General features: G+C 42.7%; 2 protein-coding genes across 2 annotated transcripts in view; one reads left to right on the forward strand and one right to left on the reverse strand.

The window, feature by feature from the left end:
- The first annotated feature begins 5836 nt into the window (after positions 1 to 5836).
- LOC310707376 (glucose-dependent insulinotropic receptor-like) lies at positions 5837 to 9274 on the forward strand. Its single transcript, XM_083504517.1, has one exon. The coding sequence runs from the start codon at positions 7027 to 7029 to the stop codon at positions 8059 to 8061; it is 1035 nt and encodes a 344-aa protein (XP_083360643.1). The 5' UTR covers positions 5837 to 7026; the 3' UTR covers positions 8062 to 9274.
- Positions 9275 to 9287: 13 nt separating this feature from the next.
- ERICH6 (glutamate rich 6) overlaps positions 9288 to 19818 on the reverse strand; it is a 28844-nt gene continuing 18313 nt past the window's right edge. The window contains exons 11-18 of the mRNA XM_083504170.1: positions 18741 to 18839; positions 18495 to 18652; positions 17772 to 17866; positions 16452 to 16615; positions 15183 to 15268; positions 13137 to 13295; positions 11445 to 11676; positions 9288 to 9554 (exon numbers count right to left, since the gene is read on the reverse strand). Of these exons, the coding sequence (XP_083360296.1) occupies positions 9294 to 9554; positions 11445 to 11676; positions 13137 to 13295; positions 15183 to 15268; positions 16452 to 16615; positions 17772 to 17866; positions 18495 to 18652; positions 18741 to 18839 (1254 nt within the window). The 3' untranslated portion in view covers positions 9288 to 9293. The remainder of the gene's footprint in view (positions 9555 to 11444; positions 11677 to 13136; positions 13296 to 15182; positions 15269 to 16451; positions 16616 to 17771; positions 17867 to 18494; positions 18653 to 18740; positions 18840 to 19818) is intronic.

Consider the following 19818-nt stretch of genomic DNA (forward strand, 5'->3'; position numbering starts at 1 on the left):
TAACAGCCGTTTCCCCTCCTCTGGCTTCTTAGATAGAAAGGAAATTAAACATTCTAATTACTGAGCTGGAAGAATGTATTGGAAGTCTATGAGAAACCACAACTATTTATATTTAAGTCGTGCAGAAAAGACTGTTTGGTTGGATCCAGTGCAGCTGTTCTATTTACAGAAGGGATAGTAAACCATCAGAGGATTCCACAAGCTCAAGCGTATTTTGCAAATTCCTTATACAGCAACCAATGGTGCTTTTCTGTGATTGCAAGGAGAATTGGGGGTGGGGGGAACCACCTACCTTTTGCCTCCATTTGTGAGAGTGTTCTGTGACCAAAACTGCACTCTCAGTTCTAACACAGTAACTTACTTGGAAGCAGCTGGAGGTGGCGGAAACATCCTTTTGTTTAGACCTGAATTGTGGGTAAAAAAATTAGAATGAGCAAAACAAAAATAGAATGTAATTTGTGACACACACACTGTGTTTCTATATCACATGTTTAATGATATATCTGTGAAGAATTAAACTGAAACAAGGTAACATTTTGAAGCCTTGAATTACATACAGGCATACATACACAAATGAACAGTGGTTTTTCCCCTCCATAGCCAGACTAGGGACCCCAGGTAAATGCGGAGGGGAGCTCAGTTTTTCTAACGTATTTTTTAAAAAATTGGTTTCTTGTGTCTGTTGTAGCCAAATTGTAGAAAAGTCATGGGTTTCATTTTAAAAAGAAAGAAATACCTAAAATGTTTTCTGCAAGTAGATTGCTAGCACTATATGCAAGTCTGAAGTTCATAAAATGTTGATGCTCACGAGAAAACATTTGATGTACAGTATCTTTTCCTCAGCATTTGGCAAGCATATGCAAATAAACAATCATTATTGTGACGCACTAACTGAAAGGTGGAACTTGGGCAACAATAATCAGAATGAGTAAGAAGTCTCCACATACAGGAAACCTGTGCAGGAGTAGTCAAATAAGTGATTTGTCTCCTGTAGCAGACATTGTACTTTTTAACAGGAACTGCAGTAAATTTATTCTGTAGTGTATTGCATTTTCATCTAAGTAAGTAGTTTTATGCCACTATGATGTTGGAAAAGCTGTATATTTTTAGGGAAGTTTAGGGTTATGTTTAGGGAAGTTTTTAATGTCTGAGATTTTAATGTATTTTTAATCTTTGTTGGAAGCCGCCCAGAGTTGCTGGGGAAACAAGTAAATTATTATTATTTTATTTATTTTATCACTGTTGGTCTAGTGAGTTAGCGAAGGAAAAGCTATTTAGTCAGTAGGCAGTAACTAAAACGCCTGCAATTTTCATCCATATGTAGCTAACTTTAATACGAGCTTTTAATGCTCGTTCACCTGTTTTGTTTCTAATTTGAGTATCTTGTGACGTGATTTTTCTTTGAAGTTTTCAGTATGTATCTGAGTGAAACAGATACTTAATGGATATGAGTTACATGTGCAATATTGGCTTTAACACAGCTTGAGTTGTAAATTACAGACCATCAAATGTTACTGACAAATCTGCTGATCAGCTCCTGAGCCTTTTGAATAACCAGTGAAATGCACCCCAACTCTCAGCATTCAGTATATTCCTCCCCTCACCCTGAATGTATCTTGTGAAGGAAGGATTTTCTTTTCCCATGAATAATGTACCTCCATGTGAACAAACAGTTTTAGTATCAAGCAAGCAGAGTGCACCTGTGTTTGTGGTTGCTCAGGTGTGTTGCTGGGTTGTTAATTTCCATAAACTGTAGCCGTACAGAACATCAACACTATTTTTGAACCTTCCTGCTTTGAGAGTGCATGGTTTTAAAACTAGCTTTATGGCATTGCAACAGGGCTGTGTAAAAAGCACAATGTGCAGCATCTCTTGCCACTTAGGAAGTTTGTGTATTGAAGCTTCTGGCCATGCAGTGAGCCCACTGTTGCCCCACTTGGAAATCTGGGGTAAAACAGAGATGAGTCAATGAAGTAGTTACTCTGAGAATGAACCAGAATTTTAATCAACTTGCAGTTTAACACTCATGTAGGGAAAGAGCCAGATTTAGGTTTGATGAGGCCCTAAGCTACTGAAGGTAATGGGGCCCTTTCTATGTTCAGCTGTCCTTTGTCAACAGCAAATTGTCGCTGTTTTTTGTGTTAAATATATGCTATATGGTAATTTATGGACCTAATGGGTATCTAAAGCCATTTGCACATAACAAAATAGGTAAATTATCAAAGTAATTGCTGAACTTACCTTATATTTTGGAAATATTGTTGTTGTTTAGTCGTGTCCGACTCTTCGTGACCTCATGGACCAGAGCACGACAGGCACTCCTGTCTTCCACTGCCTCCCGCAGTTTGGTCAAACTCATGCTGGTAGCTTCGAGAACACTATCCAACCATCTCGTTCTCTGTCGTCCCCTTCTCCTTGTGCCCTCCATCTTTCCCAACATCAGGGTCTTTTCCAGGGAGTCTTCTCTTCTCATGAGGTGGCCAAAGTATTGGAGCTTCAGGATCTGTCCTTCCAGTGAGCACTCAGGGCTAATTTCCTTGAGATTGGATAGGTTTGATCTTCTTGCAGTCCATCGGACTCTCAAGAGTCTCCTCCAGCACCATAATTCAAAAGCATCAATTCTTTGGCGATCAGCCTTCTTTATGGTCCAGCTCTCACTTCCATACATCACCATTTGGAAATGTACATCCAGGTTTTTTCCCCTTTAAATTTTTTTGGGGCCCCCAAGAGAGTCCTAAGCTATAGCTTATACGTAAATCTGGCACTGCGTAGGGGGTGTTCAAGAGAAGACTCCTAAAACCAGGGACGAGTTGCATTTGAGGCAGAGACTGACTGGTGGTTGTGGTCCTTTAGCCTCTCCTTCATACTTTTATTTTGCTACATGCAGCTGGGTTCCTCCCAGGCTGCCTCCTGTCCACATTCATGTCAAGCCTTCCACTCACAGGCATTAACCTGCTACAAAGTTAATAGCTGCTGGTTCCTACCCTTCTTAACAGGTTTGGTATGATGTCTTGGAGGAAATCAGCCCTGAGTGCTCACTAGAAGGACAGATCCTGAAGCTGAGGCTCCAGTACTTTGGCCACCTCATGAGAAGAGAAGACTCCCTGGAAAAGACCCTGATGTTGGGAAAGATTGAGGGCACAAGAAGAAGGGGACGACAGAGGACGAGATGGTTGGACAGTGTTCTCAAAGCTACAAACATGAGTCTGACCAAACTGCGGGAGGCAGTGGAGGACAGAAGTGCCTGGCGTGCTCTGGTCCATGGGGTCATGAAGAGTCGGACATGACTAAATGACTAAACAACAACATGATGTCTTGGAAGCAGTGTTTGTATTCAAGTAAACAAAAGGGAAACCTTCCTTTGTTATGGATACAAATCCTGTGATTGCCTCCGTTCTTCACATTCTAGCACCAGCATAATTTATGCTTGTTCCCGTAATTTATACTAGATCATTCCAAAGCCCTTTTACTTGTAGCATTCGTTTATTTTAATAACAGAGTTACTTTTAATTTCAGTTATTTAGGGCAGAGGGTAGGGTGGGGGACCTGTGCCAGAAGACCAAGTTGGGTCTGTGAGACTGTTTACCTGAAACAATGCCCACCTCTCCCACACCTGATGTCATGTGATGTCAGGCATGGGGCAAAGAGTCATGACTCCATAAAGATCTGGTTGCCCTTGGAGAATGCACTTGTGTGGCCAATCCCTGCAAAAGGTATGGTTGAAGTCACTGCCCATCAGCTCATAGGGCATGACTTCAAATCTGCTGATCAGCATTGGTTCAAAACACCACACAGAGTTCTTTGCAAGCCTGGTGACATCACTGTGACATCAGGCAATTTTCTGGTGGGTAACCTTGCCCACCAAATTCAGCCCACAAGGGGTAGGAGTTAAAAGAATAGCCTGATGGCCAAATCAGGTTCTATACTTCTGATCTGCAACATGGATGGCTAACGAGAGACCTTCCAAATATTGTCCATCGTCTCTGACCACTGGCCAAGCTGGCTGAGGACTAATTGGAATTGTAGTTCAATACTTGAAAGGCCACAGGTTAGCCACCCTGACTCACAGTATTTTTAAAACAACAAAATGAGAGTTTAAACAAGAAATAATGTTTTGTATACTGTCAGTCTACGTATATGTGTGGGTGTTTGACATCCTGTGGCCCTCCAGTTATTGCTGGACTACACGTCCCTGACAATTGGCTGTGCTAGCTGGCACTGATAAAGTTGAACTAAAAATAAGTCTGGAAGGCTGAAGACTTCCTACCCTTGCAATATGGGAAACATCACTTCTTTAATCCTTCATAACTGGTCTTCAGTAAGCCAAAAGTACGTGACTCTCACAAATCTTGAATGAGAACACCATAGGGTTTGGCCCTGGAAAAAGTAAAGTCCCACTGAAATCACACACAATTTTATTGAGCACCCAAAGTCATATACTTGTTTTTCCTCAATATTCTTTTGGGCTTCTAATCAAAGTGATTAAATAATACTTTGGTGCTCAAATTATAAAATTGATTGTTTCCCACTTCATAGGACCTTAAATTCTGTTGCCTTGCCTTTCCTGTTTTCAAGGTGCTGCAGTTTTGAAACCATACAAAAATACTTCAGGTAATGCCTTTGAAAAGAGATTATTTCTGTCTCTCTCCCCACCCCTGTTTTCTTTTTCATTTTTCCAGTCGAAACTTCTTGGAGGACACTATCAATAGGCAGTACATCATCAATTCCGCAGGATGGTCCTATGAGCTTTACCCTGTTGGGTCCCTATTTCTCATAGCTGTAACTAGCCAGTGTTTTACAGACCTAGGATTAGAAGCTTGCAGGCCCTAAAAGCTTGGCAGATGTTCTGTGTGAATTGCTTAGGAACAGCCACAAGGTACAATCTCTCCAAAGCAGTGTTTGCGGAGCTATTACTGAAACTCTTCTGGTGGCCATTAACAAGTAGTCGCTAGTGATGCCTATCTTGGAATGGTTGACAATAAAACTGGAAACTGCAGTAAATGTGAACTTAATGAAAATACTGTTTGGACAGAGGATAAATTGACAACATATTAGAGTCCTGAGTTGAACCAGTTCCTTGCAGTTGTCTAAATATAGCACAGTTGGGTATACCTTTGTCCGTACACTATAAAATCCTCTTTCCTCTCAAACCTTAACAGAGCACAGTTCTATTTGTTGCAACTATTTATGGACTGCTTATTCTTTCCAGCACCCAATTTTCCATAATTTATCTGTTCTTGTCCCTCTCTATTTGGGGCCCTGCTCTGGTTACTCTCAGAAATATAAGCAACAGATTTAGTTTCTATAACTGCCAGGAAGCTGGGTTTGGCTTTGGGGGGATGATGGAGATTTACTAATTTGTTCTGCCCCTTCTTGTACCACCCCTCCTCTTACTCTTCGTCCTCTACTGTCACTTTTATATTGCAATGTCATTGCAAAACATTGATTTCTGGAGGGTGGGAACCTGCGAATGTTCTGTGTAGAACAGATGCTGTTGAACTGTCAGTCAACCTTGACCATGCTGTCTGGGGCTGACGGGAGTTACAGACCAAAATGCCTCGAAGACACCACATTGTTTTTTACCCCTGTCCTAAATCACAACTCTCAAACGCATACCCTTGAACTTAGAAGGAAAATGCAAGATTTCTTGGCAACCTAAAACATGCAAGTGTTAGGAAGCTCCCTTACACAGAGTCAGAATACAGTGGTACCTCAGGTTACATACGCTTCAGGTTACAGACTCCGCTAACCCAGAAACTGCTTCAGGTTAAGAACTTTGCTTCAGGATGAGAACAGAAATTGTGCTCCGGCGGCACAGCAGCAACAGGAGGCCCCATTAGCTAAAGTGATGCTTCAGGTTAAGAACAGTTTCAGGTTAAGTACGGACCTCCGGAACGAATTAAGTACTTAACCTGAGGTACCACTGTATTAATCTAGCTAGTTCAGCATTTTTTCTACACTGACTGGCAACAGTTTTCAAGGAGAGGGCTATCTTAGCCTTACATGGAGTTGCCAGGGATTGAATTTAGAACTTGTTGCAGGCAGTGCAGGTGATATACCTCCAAGCCTTCCCTGCTCTGAAAGACAGCTAGAGGATGCGGAATAATTGATTTTTAAAAAGTGTTTAGTCAAATTAACAGTGTGATCCTATTCTTGTCTTATTAGAGATTTGAGTTCAATGGGACTTAATAATCCAAGTAAGGAAATACACCAAGACTGCATTCCTAAATAAAATGTAGGAAGTACTAAGCCCCCATTTTACTTTTGGATTAACAAAGCCAACCAGTATTGGAAAGCGTGGATTCTGGTGAGCTTTTACCAGTTCACATCCTAGCCTTGTATTTACATCCAATATCCACTAAACTGGAAACAATGACCTTTTTCTGGCCGTAGTAACTGAAGTACGTTTTCTACCCGAGATCAAATAATTTGACTCCCTTGACATTAATAGCATAAACACGCAGGAATATTTTCCTGCATGTATACAGAGCATGCTTTTTAAACTGCACGAGCTCCTTTTAGCTGCCTAATGGTGGTGGTGGGGGAGCTCACAATGTTTCTCCACTCTGTTTGTCAAACGCCTTCCTTATCTTTCTGCGTCAAAGACAGTTTCAGGAACTGATTGAACAAGGCTGCACTGCCCGCCCCAGGTGTTTTCCTCCTCCTCCTCAAGCCAACGAGTTCACTGTGCCCGAAGCCTTCATGCATCTTCAGACACACCTCTGCCAGGTGAAAAAGAAAAACCTATATTCACACAGGGAAAAGAACTCGGAAGCTACAGTGATGCTGGCAATCTCTCTCAATGGCAAACATTTCCCAGCGGTTTGAAAAGAACCATCTGACCAGAAGAGCCGAGCCAATGGAGTCTAGACACTGGATCATCACTTCTTGCTGCTGTTACTTCTACCAGTTTCTCAACGGTAGTATGTTTCCTCCTAGCCTGATGTCGCCTCTGGATTGATTGTAAGTTGCGTATGCAACACATATGTTAAACCCAGTAGTTCCCACTGCTGCTTCCCAAGGAAGATGCCGGATACCTTGTGTACAGTGCTACATGCCTTCTTAAGCGTCTTCATCCCATCATCCAACCTCTTGGTGATCATAGTCATCTGTCAGCTGAGAAAGAAGAAACCAAGCAGAAACTATGTCTTCATCCTTAACTTGGCATCTGCTGATCTGCTGGTTGGTGTGATGTGCATTGGGGAAGCTTTGGATGATGCGACAGATGCACTATTTGACCGAAATCTGTATATTTGTCTCTTGCGGATCTGCATGAGCATCACTCCTTGCATTGGGTCCATTCTCACCTTGCTTTTGGTTTCTCTGGACAGGTACTTGGCAGTGAAGCTGCCTCTTCATTACCCTACACTGATGAGCAAGAAACCTATAGTCTTCTCTCTTGTTGTCCTGTGGACGGTTTCCTTCTTGGTGGGACACATGCCACTTATTTTCTCACAACTTCAACAGAGTGAACTCTCGGGTAGCTGTGGGGTCCTGGCAGCAGCCAAGAGTGACTACCTGTACATAATCTGCTTTGGCATCTATATCCCTGCCTTGCTGACCTTGGTCTGTTTACATATCTCAGTGGGGAGGATTGCTTATCTTCATCAGAAGCAGATCCAGCGTGTCTGCTTGCACCCAGATACCCCTACTGCTCCTCTCCGCCATTTCAAAGCTCTGAGGACAGTCCTCATTGTGATTATCTGTTTTGTCCTCTTCTGGAGCCCTTATTATGTAGCTGCCATTGTGAAAGCTACTTGTACCTCCTGCATCCTGAGCTCACAGCTGAAGGATTTGTTATACATTTTAGGAGAAGCCAATTCTTTGATAAATCCTTTTATCTATTCGCTATACAGCAAGGATATAAGAACCCAGTTGGTCAAAATGTTGAAGTGTAAGGGAAAGGGACAAATAAAGCCCCACAGGTCTAACAGGTTGGCAGTGACCCATTTCAACATCATAAACCAAAGTGACTTACCCTGCGGAGGAAATTCATCTGGGGATCAACCGCCTAAATCTCCTCCCTTCAACAGTTTCAGAGGAGTACTCACCATTTCTTGATGCAAGGCGGAAGAGAGGAAACCCACCATAAAGCAGGTGGAAAGCTTATTGTGCGCTGATCATCAGTAAAAAAAGGTAATGCAGAAAAAGTCCAAATGCGCAACCAAGTTTTCTGAACTAAGGTTTGGGCTTCCTATTCTATCTATTCCACTACTGGGCAGTTAACCATAATTTGGTGACACAGAGATCAACAGTGAGCTAAGAAAACAGTGCTGCATATATTTCCCCTCTTAGTGTTCTTTTTAATAAGTGCCTTTTGGGAATAAATGTGCAAATAATTTTACCCTAACGCAGAATTTTGTACGTTGTGTTATGCAGTCTACCTTCCCTTTGTAAGATATATGTTCCTTTTTGCCTGGTTATCTGGTTCCACATGTGGCGAGATAAATGGGCTAGAAGGGAAAATGTGTTGGGTCTAGTTTAAGTACCTATTTCTTTCTATGCAGTTAATTTAATCCAAGCATCGATAAACAAACTTAAATAAAAACCCAAATCTATCTCCAGCCTTTATGTTCTTCTCCCACCCTTATTGCTGTATTACATTGTTATTTATTAAATTGTTAAACTTAACCGCCGCCGCCCCCCGCCCTGTTCTTGGGAGGACGTCCCATATAGCTGTTGCTTCCACTGAGTTGCCGCCTGTTTTCTAACAAGACGGAGAACAGAAATTAGTGGCCGTGCAGGGCTATTCAGGGAAACTTGACAGGCATGGCACATAAGCAATTGGTTTCTAGTATTGCTACACCCTTCAATTGCTTGTGAAAGGCCACAGTACAAAGTCATATATGATAGGAATCGACTCATGCTGCAGATCAGATGTGAGGAAGTTTTGGCTCCTTTGTGAGTTGTAAACCTCACAAAGATCCAAGCCATGCTGCCAGGACCATTACAGTTGCATCTGTCTGTCTCGGGAGACAATGGATGAGTCCACCTGTCTAAGCTCAATTCCTCAATTAGAGTCTGGACTCTATAACAGCACCATAACAGCACCAAAATCATAGTTGGGTGGTACTAAAATGCCAATCTAATTTAACTTTCTGCCTAAAGTAGGCTCAGTGTCCCCTTTTTTTGCTGTATAACATAAGAAGGTACTGCGTGTTATGTGACCAGCATAAATGGAACTGTTATTAAATGAATCCTGAGATCTGATTTCTGATACCTCTAGAATTGAACATAATGGTAAATACTCCTTTGAACAACGAAACAAGTGTCTTCATATAACATAATCATGATCAGGCTGGTGAATTTAATGTTTCCATGATTAAGGTGTCCAGAGCAGAACTTATTTCACATTCCTTACAAAGGTTCATTAACTTCAAAGCCTTAGTGAAAAGAAACGAAGGCAGCTGGAGCTTAGCCCACCAGTCGTTGTTAGGAAAATCTAAACACCCTTGCAGTTTAGCAAAGATGCGGAGAATCTTTATCCGGCAGGCAAACAGGAAGAGGTCATCTTCAGACACAAACTTTGGCCACGGGTGATGCTCAGCGAGCGGCTTTTAAGGAAGCAAAAAAGCAAGGAGTTAATGTAGTTCCCAAGTCACATGGCAGTTCTCGCTTGCAGAAAGTCAGAAAGGTCACACAGGGAAGGAAACCTAACTGAGTATTGTTTTAAATCAAGGGAAATTAAATCAGTATTACTGTGAGACTGACCAACGTTGCAGTCTTATTTCTCTCTGAGTCTGAAGAGAGGCAAGGACCAGATTCCCTCTTCTTACCTGGAATTTACTGATGGTCAGACCTTGTTGATGTTAAAGGTAAAGGGACCCCTGAAAAGTAGGTCCAGTCATGACCGACTCTGGGGTTGCGGCGCTCATCTCGCTTTATCGGCCGAGGGAGCTGGCATACAGCTTCCGGGTCATGTGGCCAGAGCAGCACACGGAAACGCCGCTTACCTTCCCGCTGGAGCGGTACCTATTTATCTACTTGCACTTTGACGTGCTTTCGAACTGCTAGGTTGGCAGGAACAGGGACTGAGCAACGGGAGCTCACCCCATCGTGGGGATTCAAACCGCCAACCTTCTGATTGGTAAGTCCTAGGCTCTGTGGTTTAACCCACAGTGCCACCCGCGTCCCTTGATGTTGGCAAGGCTAAAAAGAAGGTGGTTTGGAGAACTTCCCCATTCCCTGGCATGCCCTCAGACCAGGGGTTAACTATGCCAGCCCTGAAGTTGGCATTGTTGGTTCACTTTAATTTCCCTCTCATGCTTCCCAGTGGGAGGGGAAATAATGTAAAAAAAAAAAAAAAAAACAAGCCAAAAAAAATTGGAAAAGGAATGAGGAGTTCAAAGAGCACTAATTTCTACCCTCTTGAGAACATGGGATTAAGTGGATGAGCCACCTCCAGTTTTCCCTTCCCAAAGCCTTTCTTTAAAAAGTTGCTTTCAAAAAACCAAACACCAACCCTATTTTTATTCAACCTCATTAAAACTGCAGAAATAGCAAAAGGCATAAAACCAACTCAGGTCAGGTGAGTATTTCAGAAACCTCCCTCTTTGCATGCACATGGGCACCACATTTGCTGAAACCTCAAGAAGGGATTCTCTAACATTTGCTAATATGTCCAATATTATTCCTACTCATAGTAGACCCATTGAAATTAATGGGAATGGCTAACTTAGGTCCATTAATTTCAATGGATCTACTCTGAATAGAACTTAGATGGATCCATCCCAATGTCCTTTTATTCTCTTAAAACTGCTATTTCCTGCACTCCCTGTTAAAAGAAAAAAAAAAGCATGCCGTTCCTGCTCTCATTTTCAAATTTGCTGAAATTTAATGTATGGAACTATATTGCTAAGCAATGTGCGCTTGAGAGACGTTCAAGAACAGTTATGGGCGCCCTGATAATCTGCATGGATCAGATAACAAAAGCAATTTTTAAACTTCATGGCTCAAGAGTGTTCTACCTACTAGATTTTTAATTTAAAAGTTTTATATAATATTCTTCCTTGGCCTGTTCTCAGTCTGCTTTTTTCTTAACTTACCCTATAAGCCACATCATTTGAGTCTTGGCCTGAATTCTTGGTTATACAAATTCATCTCTGTAAATGCTTTCATAAATCTTTTTGAGGTTATAATTTGTTTCCCTCTTTTTGTTCACTAGATCAGGGGAACCCCAACTTCCATATGACTGACATTTTGGTTTATTTGGTCAAGTGATGCTGAACTACAGGCATTGTCTTATACAAACCAGATAAACTATGGGTCAGTCTTTGGCCGATTTAACTTCGTTTTTCAAGTAGCTCTGTAAGTTCGAAGCAAACTGCTCCATTCCCTTTTTCGAAAACGTTTTCTATATTTACCCCCCAAACAATCCCACCCTCTCTTGTTAAGAACATGTAAACTCATCCACTCTCCCCCATATTAACTCTGAAATAAAGTACCTTTACTTTTGCTCCTATGTTGATTTTTGCCTGTTTGCCCCTTGCAAGGAAAGAAATGGCTACTCTGTCTTGCTCAACTATCCTGACACCAACGTTCTGGTTCAAGGATAGAAAGACTGGCTTAAACGGTGCTCTCGAGACGCACTTCTGCAAATTGTTGGGCCAGATCCACGTTTTCACTTTGTTGCCAGCTTCGTCCGAATAATGTCCTCCTCGAATCGTAACATTTATCCTAGATGTGGAAAATAACAACTTGAGAGGACGGGAAGTTGGGGAAACCTGGCTGTACAGACCAAGCCCTTGTCTGAAAATATCTTCACATCCAGATACAGTGGTACCTCGGGTTAAGAACTTAATTCGTTCTGGAGGTCTGTTCTTAACCTGAAACTGTTCTTAACCTGAGGTACCACTTTAGCTAATGAGGCCTCCCGCTGCCGCTGCGCGATTTCTGTTCTCATCCTGAAGCAAAGTTCTTAACCTGAGGTACTATTTCTGGGTTAGCGGAGTCTGTAACCTGAAGCGTCTGTAACCTGAGGTACCACTGTACTGCCAAATCAAATAGGGGGGAAATGACGAAGGTACCAGGGCAAGCTCCAAGTTCGGATCAACAAAAACTGAATACTGGCTTGTCTCCACACCAGGGTCACTTGCCTCATCAAAGATCAGCCTGCCTGCTAACAGAGTTGCTGTGGCATAGGCATTCGTCAATGCGAAAACAAGGAACATGTCTTCTTTTTTAAAAAAAGGTTGAAGAAGAAGAAGAGTTTGGATTTGATATCCCGCTTTATCACTACCCGAAGGAGTCTCAAAGTGGCTAACATTCTCCTTTCCCTTCCTCCCCCACAACAAACACTCTGTGAGGTGAGTGGGGCTGAGAGACTTCAGAGAAGTGTGACTAGCCCAAGGTCACCCAGCAGCTGCATGTGGAGGAGCAGGGAAGCGAACCCGGTTCACCAGATTGCAAGTATACCGCTCTTAACCACTACACCACACTGTCACTGGTTGATTTTACTTACTGGAAAATTTAAAAGTATTTAATGAGCTGACCGATTGATTAAAACCCATACAATTTCTCACCTAGCACCTCTTTCATCAGGAGGCAGAACCACAAATTTGGCTTCTGGGGTTTTTAATACTCAGCAAGTTCAGAGGATGCCGTTTCTCCTAGCGCAGTGTTGTTGCGATGGGACAAATCTCATGTGCTGAACATCTTCCTGTCAGGCTGTTCTTGCAGCCAGCTTACTTCTCTGTCCCTGACTGGCATTCAGCCATGATCCCTTGCTCAGACGCTAACCTCTTCCTCTTGCTGCTAATTCTGCCAGCCTGCCTCTGCTGGAAGGTAGCCACGGCACAGCAGCTAAAACGCCATTCTGTCTTATAACTTCCCTTTCGCACAGCAGGGCTGAAACACGTGATTATTCTGGGAACAAACGTGAACCTTTCGAAATGGCTCTCAAATTCTTGTGGTTTTCTCGGTGGGAAATCCATTTTAAAAGTTCAGTTGGAATTTTTACGTTCACCAGTAACCTCCAGTATTCTTTATCTGCCATTTGGTTAACAAAGGACACTGCATGTTTTTGAATTAGAAAACGAGGTCCTGACCACCCTTCAAATTACAAGTACAAAACACTGGTATACATTTTACAACCTAAACGTAAAACAACAAGACCAAACTGATTGAACTGAACGTACCACACATTGCCATTTGAATGATAGCATGTCCCATTGCCACAGGAATCAAACACTGCTTGGATTTCTGCATTCTCAGGCTTGTCGTCTTGTACTATGGCAACGTAGCCTGTGCCCTCATTCCTTCGTACAATGATAATCGCCAGATTTCCAGAGGGATAGCTGTATGTAGATAAGGTTCCAATGGGCCCATTAACATGCTTAGGAACGTTGTTGCGTTAACAAGGTGTGTGCATGGCTTCAACTGATTAGTTCTTTGTGTGCGTGTGTGTTCTTGGATACCACTTCTGAACGATTCAGTCCTACTTTCTGCTATGCTTTTGTACCCATATCACAACAAACACTAGAAACACTATGTGTACTTCTGTAACCCAATAAAATATTCAATAAAAACAAGCAAACAAACCCAAACAAACACTGTTACTACCCCTTCCAGGGTTGTGTGATAGCAAAACAGAGTGGCTAAGATTGCAGCAAAAACCCACCACCTTCAACAGATAAAGTGAAATAGTAGCTCCTAGGAAAATCCTTCAACTGGTCCAAAATTTGGCTGCCAGGCTTGGAGTTGGAACATGCTACTTTTTATCTAGTTCCATCTTCACCTTTATCTAGTAGCATGGTCACCCATTTCCCCCCAGACTCAGTTATGAGCCATTAATAGCCTTTAAAGCCTTTGCAGTGCAACACTATACACACCTACTGAGAAGTTATATTCCACTGAATTCGGTGTGGCTTACTCCTAGTGCAGAGTTCTCCAACTTTTTTCTCTGGGCAACACTTTCAGAATAAAAATTAGCTCGCTGCTTTTCTAACTGATAAGAAATACATTGCATAACAAATAGAAACGACTCTTTGTGGCACCTGATTTATAACATAGAACACAACTTTATAATATGATCATGGGACGTCCAGAAAGTATAAAAGGATGCAGCTACATAAGAACATGGGTTGTTCCCCAAATATAATCATAAGCAAGCCTTTTACATTAAGTAGGTATACAAACTCAATGAGAAGTGTGAGCTTGCTTCTTAGGCCTAATCTGAGACAAACTCTCATCTCATCAACACAAAGTCTTTCTTTTTTCTGATCTTTCATATTAGTTGAAAATCCTTGTTGAAAATAGATTCTGGAGAACTGTAGAAGACTAACCAGTGCTCTTGAATATCTATCCATATTCTGGAAATAAAAACATTATTTTGATACTATCCTATACTGCACGGCACTGAAATATTTAAATGTTTCTTTGTTTGTCCTTGAATCTTCCTGCCACACCAGTGCCAGGGGCGCACCACACCCTTTAAGAACCACTGCCCTTGATGGCTTTAGGATTGCATAGTTAATAGCTTACTAATAACCTGTACTAGCTGCTCTTTTCCAAGTCCCAGCATGTTGACACTTGGGACCCCTCCAGACTGGTGATTTTCCGCAGGTGCATTCTGCAACGCGTCACTGATATAGTAATAGCGGTGGATTTATACTGGAACATCCACATATTCTGTTTTATTAGTTTTGTAATATTTCTCCAATGGTATTGCATTACTGCCATCAGCAGGGGCGTTACTCTTGCACTACAGCCCAAGTAAAGCAGGACAAAAACACCCCGTAACTTTTGTGGTATAAAAAGTTACAGGGTTTCAGGGGGAAGTTATGGGACATGCACTGATTGGAAACAAAACAGTATAGCAGCCCTGATATTTGCAAGAACAAAGATCACTTCCTTATAGCTTTGTAAAGCACTAATTCCTTGGTCCAACATTCACAATATTACTAAGGAGGATGGGAATCTGCTCCTCTTGTATAAGCATAGATAGAAATAGGAAAAAACCATCCTCTTTACCACAATATTGACTGTGACCATGACAGGGTGGTTAAAAGGTGAGGTAAAGTTACATGCATAGTTGAATTTGAGTTGAGTTCTTAACCTTTTCCCAATGAAATTGATGGGACTTAAAATGTGCTTAGCTTTGGCTGAATTATACCCTTAATACCGCAAAGATGCGCCTCAGATATCGCCACAAGTCAAAAAAACCAAAACCACAAAAAGGATACAATATTTGTGCACTGCCATCTGGAAACATGGTAAGAAACTTCACACCGTTTTTGTAGTATTGCTGGAAGAACTGGTTTTTCAGCAACTGCACATGAAGGGAAAACAAGACACGTACTTTAAAACAATATTTTGTTTTCAGGAGAATTAGTATACAAAAGGCAAGAAGAAGAAAAGGGTCGCTATGCAAAAAGGGTGGTGGGATTAGGTAACAAAAAGCTATGCTGCCCGACTGAATTGTCCCTTCCCAGTTTTCTCCTTCTATGATTTGAGGAGTTTCTAGTCACACCTGCTGCCTCCCAGCTCTGTGATCCTGTAGCCAAGTGACGGTTAATAGTTGACAGTTCTGGGAATGGGGGCACCAGAGTGCAAGATCTCAGTCAAGCGGTCGCAGGCCTGTCCTCCGCGGCAACCAATGTTGGATGTTACATAGGCAATCATTCAAGCCTGCATTCTGCCAGCAGCTAAAGTCCATTCCAAAACCAATCACTGCCCATACAAAAGGTGGAACCCTAGAGTTGGAAAGTGGCTTCAAACCCAGCCCTCTGCCAGTGCATAAAGTCTGCTGCTCCAGCATCCCTGATAGAACTACAAATCCCAGAATTCCATAGGAAGAGGGACTGGTGGTTAAATCACTTTGGGAATTGTCACTCTGGGAGGGAAACAGGGGTCTTCTAAGAACTCTCATCATCTTTAACAAATGACAGTCTCCAGGATGTGGGGGTGGGGAGCCATGACTGTTAAAGTGGTATTAAAGGTAAAGGTAAAGGGGACCCCTGACCATTAGGTCCAGTCAGGACCGACTCTGGGGTTGCGGAGCTCATCTTGCTTTATTGGCCGCAGGAGCTAGTGGACAGCTTCCAGGTCATGTGGCCAGCATGACTAAGCCGCTTCTGGTGAACCAGAGCAGTGCACGGAAACGCCGTTTACCTTCCCGCTGGACTAATTATCTACTTGCACTTTGACATGCTTTCGAACTGCTAGGTTGGCAGGAGCAGGGACCGAGCAACAGGAGCTCACCCCGTTGCAGGGATTCGAACCGCGACCTTCTGATCTGCAAGTCCTAGGCTCAGTGGTTTAACCCACAGTGCCACCCGCATCCCTAGCGCCACCCGCGTCCCTAAAAAAAGTGGTATTATGGTGCTTTAAATGTGTGGTGCAGCTGTTGCCATAGTCAAATGCAGAATGCTCTGTCCTATGAATGTTTTTATCCTGGAAGAAGAAGCAGGTCCATTAATGGGGTTCCAGCGCAGGAAAATCCAGGTGCTTACCTTTCCACCTGCAATAGTGAAATCACAGCTAGAGATGCTGTAGCTAGCGTCTTGGCTTGTGGGACTTCGGAATTTAATTCCCTGGAGAGGCATCTTTGTCCAGCCCGTTATAGAAGGTCTATATTGGGACAGGCAGTAGGAGATGGTGCTGAGTTGCCGAGTATCTAGGGAACATGAAGAAGCACAGAATGTTGTTCAATAAAGGTTATTCAATAAACTTGAACTAAGTAGAACAAAAACCAATTTCAATTTAGTTCAGATTTATTTTGTTTCATTTGGGTTTTTAATAGCTTGCTCTTCAATACAAATTATTAGCGCGGCTCCGAATATGAAATTAAAAACCACTATAATGGAGTTAAAAACGAATAAAGAAATTATAGCAAAACACAGCAGCAACACAAATTGGATTAGCAGCCAAGGTAAAAATTACAACATATGTTTATATTAAGAGTCTTAAATGAACCTGTTTACTAACCTGAAACAATAAAACAGAGAGTTAAAAAAAAATACAATGCACATCTCTTATCTAGGTGTGTTGGTGACCCGGAAACTACAACTAATCCAGAATGCGGCAGCTAGACTGGTGACTGGGAGTGGCCGCCGAGACCATATAACATTGGTCTTGAAAGACCTACACTGGCTCCCAGTACATTTCCAAGCACAATTCATAGTGTTGGTGCTGACCTTTAAAGCCCTAAACTGCCTCAGTCCAGTATACCTGAAGGAGCGTCTCCACCTCCATTGTTCTGCCTGGACACTGAGATCCAGCGCCGGGGGCCTTCTGGCGGTTCCCTCATTGCGAGAAGCCAAGTTACAGGGAACCAGGCAGAGGGCCTTCTTGGTAGTGGCACCCGCCCTGTGGAACGCCCTCCCACCAGGTGTGAAAGAGAAAAATAACTACCCAACTTTCAGAAGACATCTGAAGGCAGCCCTGTTCAGGGAAGTTTTTAATGTTTAATAGGTTATTGTATTTTAGTGTTTTGTTGGAAGCTTCCCAGAGTGGCTGGGGAAACCCAGCCAGATGGGCGTGGTATAAATAAATTATTATTATTATTATTACTATTATTATTATTATTATTATTATTATTAGGAACATGCTAGATCTGATCCAAGAGACCATTTAATCCAGGGATGGGTAACTCTGACCCTCCAGATGTTGTTGAACTACAAGTGCCATCATCTGGCTGGGGACAGGGCAAGATTCTAGTGTAAGAGTGAATATGTGCCAGTTTTCAATCTCTGCTATATAAGAGCCATTCTCACGGTTTCACCCACTAATGAGTACTGTCCATAATAACTTGCAGAAAAATTAGAACTCACAGTCAAAGACATGAGTTGGAGATACATCCTTTTCTCTCTCTGCTTTCTCTCTTGGGAGGTAGACAGCCTGTTGGGCCATTTGTTTCTCCTTCAACCTGCAAAATCAAAACGTATGTGGCATGAACCCCGAATTTCTTAAACGTTGAATTCCAGATGCTCTCGGAGGGCTGGCAAGGTGACTAGCTGATCTTTTAGCCACTGAAACAGAAAAGATGCTCCTCTGCTGAAGAACACCCTGGTCTTGCTCAGCGATGTATTTTTCTATAACAGAAAGTTTGGCTGCACATGTTTGTGCATAACAATTGGCTAAAGCCTATGAATCAGGGCCAGACCTCCTGAAACAGCAGGAAAGCTCAAAACTCAATATACAGTGGTACCTTTGTTCTTGAACTTAATCCATTCTGGGAGTCCGTTCGACTCCTGAAACCGTTCGAAAACCAAGGTGCAGCTTCTGATTGGCTGCTTCCTGCACTCAATCGGAAGCCGCGGGAGCCATGTCGGACATTCGGCTTCTGAAAAACGTCCGCAAACCGGAACACTTACTTCCGGGTTTGCAGTGTTCAGGAGCCGATTTGTTTGGGAGCCAAGCTATTCGAGAACTAAGGTACCACTGCAATAATTACCCTGCTCTTTCTTGCAAAACACTTCAGAAATGCTGCCTTGCCCCAAATGATACCAAAATTGTTCCTGAAAATAGCATGTACACCAACCGGCTGACAATACCTTTGGCGAGCTCTTTCTCTGGCTTTTTTCCTCTCTTCCGCAGTTCCTTCGACCTGCTTAGTGGTGATATCAATCAGCTGAACTCCTTCCTTCGCATAGCGCTTTTTCTCATTGACAATGAACTCGTGAAGATCTCTGCATTGCTGGCAACAGAAAAGCTGGAAGGCAAGATCCTACAGTTATCTCACGGCCACATCGCCCTTGACTTTGTAGCGATGCCATTAGGATGATTTCTCCATTACTTACGTTTCCATATTCTGCTATTTGTTCTAGACTTTCAAATGACGGATAATTTCTCAGTGGGCTGCCGCAGAACTCACAGATTTCTCCATAGTGTTTTTCCAACTGCAGAGAGGAAACAGAACATTTTGAAGACATTAGTGATGACAATCACCTTGAGGGAAAGTTCAATATTAGGCTTGTAATTTTTAAATCTTTTTTAGGACTGAAAAGTAGCTAGGCTGAAAAGGGATCTAGCCTATGTTAATAAAGAAAGCTGAAAAGTGCTCTAGCCCATGGTAAAGGCGGCTGAAATGTCTCCAAGCCTTTTCCGGTGTGTGTGTTTTTTTTTGGGGGGGGGGGAAGGATGTCACCCCAAATGTCACCATTTTAGATTTGCTTAATGGAGAAATGCTCCCATTCTTGTAATCTTATTTTGCAGCTATTTCATTCCTGTTGTCTGTTTTACTGCATCTGATCCATGGTCATTCCATGGACAAAAGGGCTCTTTCCATTCATGTAAGGCACCGAGATCCTGTGGAGGTAATTAATAATAATAATAATAATAATAATAATTGAGAGCCAGTGTGGTGTAGTGGTTAAGAGCGGTAGTCTCATAATCTGGGGAACCGGTTCGCGTCTCCGCTCCTCCACATGCAGCTGCTGGGTGACCTTGGGCCAGTCACACTTCTCTGAAGTCTCTCAGCCCCACTCACCTCACAGAGTTTTTGTTGTGGGGGAGGAAGGGAAAGGAGAATGTTAGCCGCTTTGAGACTCCTTAAAGGGAGTGAAAGGCGGGATATCAAATCCAAACTCTTCTTCTTATTCTTCTAATAATAATATATTATTTATACCCCACCCATTTGGCTGGGTTTCCCCAGCTACTCTGGGCAGCTCCCAACAGAATATTAAAAACACTATAAAACATCAAACATTAAAAACTTCCCCACTGGAGAAGGGATGGGGGAGCTGTTTTAGCCAATTTCTCTTTCCCTGTGCAGCCCCCTGTGTTACCTGGCAAGATGCTCCAAAGGGTTGAAGGTTATGTCCCCACCCCAAGCAGCATGAGGGGCAAGCGGGGGGGGGGGGGGACAATCAACAATCC

The sequence above is a fragment of the Podarcis liolepis genome (assembly GCF_965112155.1).
Source record: "Podarcis liolepis genome assembly, chromosome: 5".
NCBI classification, from domain to species: Eukaryota; Metazoa; Chordata; class Lepidosauria; order Squamata; family Lacertidae; genus Podarcis; species Podarcis liolepis.